Source organism: Echinops telfairi, unplaced genomic scaffold, assembly GCF_000313985.2.
Source record: "Echinops telfairi isolate 266 unplaced genomic scaffold, ASM31398v2 ScPeMD7_5592;HRSCAF=6446, whole genome shotgun sequence".
NCBI lineage: Eukaryota > Metazoa > Chordata > Mammalia > Afrosoricida > Tenrecidae > Echinops > Echinops telfairi.
This window is the reverse complement of record NW_022109491.1, coordinates 45402728-45410177: the sequence shown is the minus strand read 5'-3', so window position 1 is coordinate 45410177 and position 7450 is coordinate 45402728. Positions and strand designations below refer to the sequence as shown.

The 7450-nt window shown below is 44.5% G+C and overlaps 1 protein-coding gene across 1 annotated transcript in view; it reads right to left on the bottom strand.

The window, feature by feature from the left end:
- The window catches only part of SEC23B (SEC23 homolog B, COPII coat complex component), a 52835-nt gene extending 49238 nt beyond the window's left edge, over nucleotides 1-3597 (bottom strand). Inside the window, exons 1-2 of the mRNA XM_004698153.2 lie at nucleotides 3494-3597; nucleotides 397-631 (exon numbers count right to left, since the gene is read on the bottom strand). Of these exons, the coding sequence (XP_004698210.1) occupies nucleotides 397-617 (221 nt within the window). The 5' untranslated portion in view covers nucleotides 618-631; nucleotides 3494-3597. The remainder of the gene's footprint in view (nucleotides 1-396; nucleotides 632-3493) is intronic.
- Between the last annotated feature and the right edge of the window lie 3853 nt (nucleotides 3598-7450).

The window sequence follows — 7450 nt, the reverse complement described above, 5'->3', positions numbered from 1 at the left end:
TAACCCTAAGCTGCCAAACCAAGATGATCAGCTGTCCACAAGCAGTCAGAGCTGCTTTTTCGGTCATTGTTATGTGTCTTTCACATACATTTTACCATTTCCATTTTTTACAGGTGTACAACTTATTAAAGCACGCTTTAAAAACATTTTTATTGGCTACATATTTGAAACTACTTAATTTCAATACTAAAAGCAACACAATTCACACACAGGAAATACTTCCGACATGTTAACCTAATAGATGCACTTGAAGAAAGTGGGCAAAGCATTAATCACTCAGGAATCTCACCACCTGGAAACTATAACTTTCTCAATTGACTGACTTTTATGAGGATTATATAAAAGTGATAATTTACTGTATTCATTGTATTTACCAGTTTTTAAAAGAATTCATACCATAGTGGATTGAGAATGGCTTTGCAAGTTGGTCTGCTGCAAAGCACCGGTTCATACTGTACAGGAGGGAGGTCCGGACGTTCTTTCAAAGGAGTCAGAAGACAAGCCAGAGGAACAACCATTCTCGTGGCCTCAAGACGGCTAGAAGGCCACACGTTCCAACTGAAACGCACACCATCCTGTTCTTCATTCTGCTGAATAAACTCCAGATATGTTGCCATACTCTAAAAAGGAACTGAAAATTTTAACAGTATATTAAACTCTCAACTGAAAAAGGTAGCCCCTAAAAAAAAAAAAATGAAAAAGGTAGCAACTAACTTAGTTATCAAATGCCGCTATAGTAGAAACAGCACAGGTGAGTGGTTTCACCCAAATAATCTCTTCACAGTTTAGAAGGCTAAAACATACAATGTGGCTCCAGAGGAAAGCTCTTCCGTGGGCTCTGTGGGAAAGTCCCTGCTCTTTTCAGCTTCTGTTCCTGGTGATCTTCATCTACCTTTCCCCACCTCTGCTTGCTTGATCTGCTCTTTTATATCTGAAAAGAGACTGACCTTATAATTGATGTGGTAGCGATTGTACAACTCTTCTTGATATGACAGAACTACTGAATTGTATAATATGTGGATTATGTCCCAATAAAACGGTTTTTTAAAGAAAAGGTGGATTTATAACAAACCCTACACTAATACGACTATTGTGGAATAGGTATCATAGCATACAATTTAAGTGAACACAGTTGATCTGTAACAGACATCTGTTCTTAATCACTTGATCTGGAGAATGTCACTGCACTATAAATTTGTTTAAGAAATATTATTGGGGGCTTGTACAACTCTTATCACAATCCATACACACATCCAGTGTGTCAAGCACATTTGCTGCCATCATCATTCTCAAAACATTTGCTTTCTACTTGAGCCCTTGGTATGTCATCCACCCCCCCTCCCTGCGACCCCTCCCTCACAAACCCTTGATAATTTATAAATTAATTATTTTGTCATGTCTTATACTGTCTCCCTTCACTTACTTTTCAGTTGTCTGTCCCCCAGGGAGGGGGTTATATGTAAATCCTTGTAATCAGTCCCCCCTTTCTACCCCACCTTCTCTCCACCCTCCTGGTATCGCCACTCTCACCACTGGTCCTGAAAGGATCATCTGTCCTGGATTCCCTGTGTTTCCAGTTCCTATCTGTACCAGCGTACATCCTCTGGTCTAGCTGGATTTGTAAGGCAGAACTGAGATTATGATAGTGGGGGAAGCCATGAGATGGGGGGGAGGGGAGAGTATTTGAGAACTAGAGGAAAGTTGTATGTTTCATCGTTGCTACACTGCACCCTGACTGGCTCATCTCCCCAGACTGTTCTGTAAGGGCATGTCCAGTTGCCTACAGATGGGCTTTGGGTCCCCAATCTGCACTCCCCCTCATTCACAATGATTTTTTTGTTCTTTGATGCCTGATACCTGATCCCTTTGACACCTTGTGATCACACAGGCTGGTGTGCTTGTTCCATGTGAGCTTCGTTGCTTCTGAGATAGATGGCCGTTTGTTTACCTTCAAAGGGCTGTAATTCTTTAAGGGAGCAGACAGCCTCATCTTTTAAACTGTGTGTGTGGGTGGGGTGGGGGGGGACAGTGGGTTCAAACCGCCAACCTTGAGAAATGCAGTCCAATGCCTAAACTACAGCAACACCAGGGCCCCTTACACAATTCAGACCACAGAAATTCCAGATGTTTATTCCAATAAACTCTCCAGCATTGTTATTTTGGGCAACAGCACATGATATACTTCCATAGCTTCCTAGGTATTAAGGGAATACTCAGGTGGGAATAAAAGCAAGTTCTAATATCACAATTCTAGCAACAATCACTACAGATTTGATTAAATAAGTTTTCCCTTCTCAAAAAAGTTCTCCTTTATTAAAAGGTAATGGGTCCCATCTAATGTCCCCAAGCACCTACATACTAAACCTTAAAACGTGCCCCACCTGTCCCTCCCTCTTTTTTATCCTCCTACCTTCTAGAGCAGCGGTTCTCAGCTGTGGGTCACAACCCCTTTGAGGGCCGAACAGCCCTTTCACAGGGGTAGCCTGATTCATAACAGTAGCAAAATAACCGGTATGAAGTAGCAATGAAAATAACTTTATGGTTGAGGGGGTGTCACTACAACATGAAGAACTGTATTAAAGGCTCTCAGCATTAGGAAGGTTGAGAACCACTGTTCTAGAGCATATGTTAACTTCAGAGGGTCACTGAATCCTTTGGACTTGGCTACAAAATGTTAAGTGTTTGAACGAATACTTATTTTAACTGGAGAGATAAGTCCAGTTTATATAAAGGTATCAAAGGGGGGAAAAGTCTGGGGTTATTTATAGCTCGATGAATGAACAAGTGAAATGAATGGCCTGGAAAGATCTTGTCCATCTGTCCTCGACCACAGCACCCCACCCCAACCCCTGCCTGCACATATACAAAATCAAAACCATTCTTACCACTGCAGGACTTTTCAAGACATGGTGACCACCTGCAGTCAAGTTTATCAAAAGAACTAAACCTGCCATCCAGCCAACTCTAGTTCACAGTGACCCTACAAGGCAAAGCGGAATTGCTCCATACGGCAGAATGTAAGTCTTTACAGAAGCAACTGCCTAATTGTTCTGGGGGCAGCTGGTGGATTTTAACTCCCCATGTTGTTTGCAGCTCAATGCCCACCTACCCCACCGGGCCCCCACAGCTCCTAAGCAAAGCTTAAGAAACGCTTAATCCCTGAAGGGCTTCCAAAGTCCTGGGTTCTGTGACAGATCTGTCACAAAACGTAAGTTATCCCAACGGAGTCCCAGACTCCGAAGGCATAATTGGATCTTTTAGGCTGTGGGCACACCGCCATTCCGAGCGATGCGGAGTCCGAAGCCGGTGCTTCCACCTCACGACCTGGCAAGCGATTCCCGCACTCAGCCGTCTCCCTCCACCTCTGCTCCGGCCCCGCCTCCCGGGAAGAGGCTCCCCGCGGGACCCCTGCTGCCCCCTTGCCCCTCCAGAGAGGCCTGCTCCCGCCCCGGGCCGCCCACGTCCCACTGCTCCACAGGTAGTGCCCGCTCACCTGGCCGACGCAGGTCGCACCCACAGCGAGAAGAGGCCGAAATGGGGCCCACACGCCAAGTCCAGCTCAGCGCTCAGCCGATTGGTCAGGGCCGCGCCACGTAACTGCACGGCACCGAGCGTCGACCAATGAGAGAGCGCGTCCGACCAGCTACGGGAAACGAGACGCTTGGGAAAGCCGCGCCGCCATCTTGGAGAAGGGAAGATGGTGTTTCCGATCGCTTCAAACCCGCAGTCCTCAGGGCACGTTTCCCCACGTTCACCCACAAACCTTTATGCTTCCAAAAACCTAGGAGTCCCCCAAAAAAAGAAAGAAAGAAAAACCGTGGGGCTGACCGGGCCGTTCTCTGGCGGCAGCCAGCACTTCCGGGCATCATCCGGTTCCAATATGACGTCAGCCCGCCTCGGGAGGAAGTACCCGCCACCGCCTTCGTTACCAGGAAACAAGGAAGAGGACGTGGTGCGTGCAGAAAGGGAACAGCGTCGGAGGGAGAAAACAACGAGGGTTAAAGGTGATGTTCACGCACGTGATCGTTTGAAAGGCCTTAAAGAAGTTAAAAATAAATAAATAAATAGTTAAAGAAAATAGAAACAACCTTGGGACAGTCTCTTATCTCACTACCTCCCTGTCACAGTCGGGAGCATCCAGGGGCACCCCTCCCAACTTCACAATGAGTAGACGTTGATCACTAAGTGTTCGCAGAAACACCATCGCCTTCTTTCCTGGCTCCTCGGAGTTCTCATGTATTGGGAGTGGGAGGCAAATGCCCTCTACTCGCTCCTCTCCAGCCCTCCGGATATCTACCATGCTTGAGGAAGGAGGTTGGTCACTCACTGTACAGAGGTGACCCCCCTTCATGTGGTACCCAGAGTATTGGCTGCACCCACGAGTTCCTTTGTCTGGCCAGGTGACTTAGTGCCTGTGAGTGTCATGGTCATTCTCATATGCATATTTTTGCTTTTTCACGATAGTTTCCTCGTGGAGACTCTGGCACTACTGTGTGGGAAATTGTTCAAGTATTTTCTTACAGTGCAAAAAGCTCCTAACCAGAAAGCACAGCTGTGTTCATTCAATACAGCCATTTAAAAGTGACTAAAATAGACTCATTAACCTGACCCAGAAATACAGTTCTATAACAGCAGTATCAGGGCTTAAATTCTGAGCACCCCGTTTTGCAAAAGGCAGTGACAGCAGGAAATCCGTTCTCAGAACACCCCCCCCACACACACACACACACATCGGGCTTCCACATGATTCTTTATGATCATTAAGAATGTCCATAATCTTGTCCTCAGGTAAGATGACCAGATTTTAACATTGGTAAAGCGGGACACCATTGATGAAACTCATATCCTGGCGAAATAGCCACATAGCAGCCGAAAAACCGTATACCCTAGCTTGTCGTGCATTCTTTCCAAAAATCCGGACTTTTTTAAAATGTCGCGGGACGCAAGAAAAATTGTTAAAAATTGGGATTGTCCCTCCCAAAGCAGGAAGCTCAGGCAGAGTGCCTTGGGGAGTAGATTACCTCTACCCTCTCCAGTTATCCCAGGGAGGGGCAGTTTCTCTAGGGGCTTGCCTGGGTGTGTCCTTGATAGGGGTCACTGTACTGAGGGGACAGAACGGTGGGGGGGGGGCTCATAGTCATGAGTAAACCTGACTTCTTTAGTTGGACGGCGGCCCTGGATGAATCTTGTAAACCTACTGTCTCACATAATGAATGTGTCCCAATCAGGGCCGTGTCCCTGCTTCTGTAGTCTCCTGTATTAATCTGCCACCAGCCATAAATTGGTGACAGTTTCCTTTGTTCCATGCCTTATTTAACTAGAGTCTGAATATGAATCTCAGACACCATTTTAACAGAGGGTTATTGGCCTCGTCATTCAAGTGATGTGCCTTTGTGTTGTCTTTGTTCTCCTTAAATTTGAGATTGGGATCTCTTGTGTCGTACAACAAGAGGCATAGTCCGAAAACCATTCCAAAGCTGTCTTTCTTGGTAGGAGCTCTGGAAGTCTAGGAAATCTGGCAGTAGGGGGCAAAAATAGTACTTTACTTGGCATTTCCTCAAGTAATTTCCTTTCACATGGACCCTCAAAGTCTCTGGGAACTCTTGTGACGAGCGTAGTGGTTATATGTTGAGGTGCAATCCACAAGGTAAGCATTTCAAAATCACCAGCTGCCCTTTGGGGGTAAAAAAAAGATGAGGGTTTCCACTCCTACAGTCTCTGAAACTCACAGGAGCAGTTTTCCCCTGTTCTAAATGATTGTTATGAATCAGAATCAACAGTGGTAATGAGTTTGATTTTTTTTGTCTTGTTTCTTCAGAGATGCTGCAGGGATAAGCATTCTTAGAATTATGAACCATGTGCCAGGGTTTCCAGAAACTTTATTAAGTCTTATTAAGTCTTGTGTGTTTTCTCTCCTATGAGTTGTTCATTCAGTCTCTGTTCTGTTTGTCTTTAATGCCTAGGTTTTGCATGACTGAATTGAGAGGGTCTGGGCAGGGACTTCGGACTGCTAAGGGAATAAACACTCTGCTTGCTAAGAACAAACATTCTGTTTGCTAAGGGAGGGAGCATTCTGCAGGCTAGAGAAGTGAACAATGGCCCCACAGATAAAAAGCCTGGTAATGTCTCAACGTACAGGTCAGGCAGTGTGGCCATCTTGAGACATCTTACCCCAAGATATAGCCTGGAAAAAATTCAACACCTCCACACCAGATATATTTTTTAAAACTCACTTCCATAGTGACCCTGTAGGGCAGGATACACTGTCTCTCTAGGTTTCTAAGACTAACTCTTTAAGGGAGTTGAAAGCCTCATCATTCTCCTGAGGAACTGCTGGTGGTTTTGAACTGCTAACTTTGTAGTTCACAGCTCAATAGGTAACCACTACACCACTAGGGCTGCCACACATGAGATAAGACTGGTGACTTCTTAACAGAATAGTAGTCTGAGATAAATTAGAAAGAAATACAGCAATACCTCAGTTGTCGAACAGCTCTAAACTCGAACGTTCCACTACTTGAACAGCAAAGTTTGGAAAATATCTGCTCCGTATTCGGAGCTTTGCTCAATAGTGGAATCAAAAATCCAACTTAAGAAAACCTGTAAGGGCCGAGTGAGTCCTGTGCTGCATTGTGGTGATGCTTCAGTCTTAACACCACTCTCAGACATTTAGTGCCTGTTCGTGCCTTAAAACATTCGTCATTGTGGGTTTTTTTGTGCCTTATTTAAGTGAAATATCATAACCATGGCTCCAAAGTGTTCGTGAAACCAACAGTAAAGCTAAGAGGAAAACTGTGAGAACCACAATAAAGTTAAAGAAAGTATTGTGAAATTTGATTCAGGTCCCTGTTTGATTTGGCTGCTGAATACAACATGACAAAGTCAACACTATCAACATGTTTTAGGGGAAAAAAATGTGATTAAAGCAGCTAATGTCGTGAACGGTCTGAAATCATTAACCACAAAACAATGCATACCATAGAAGAAGTTGAAAAGTTACTGTTAATTTGGAGAAATCTGAAATAATTTGATAGTGATAGAGTATCTGAGATAGTGATGTGTGAGATGGCTAGAAGCCGCCATAGTGATTTAAAGTCCTGGAAAAAGGAATTTCCAAGGATAATGTCTGGACCTCAGAACCAGTCATTTGGTTTTGGGAACATTTTGTTCAGTTCCCAAACTTTTTGGTGTTTAATCATGAATTTAGAATGAATTGAGTTTGACAACTGAAGTATCATTATATGTAGAAGACCCAAGGACAAACTCTGTAACTACTAGTAAACTGACTTTTATGAATCCTTCTCCCTTTTGAATGTGACCTTTCAAAACAGGAAGGCCTCATCCTCCTCTCATCTACTTTACTCTTGAGGCTTATCTTATCAGTGCTTAAGATGTCATTCTCAACACCTGAAGGGGACCTGCTTCATCTCTTTTGAAGTGACACAGTTGT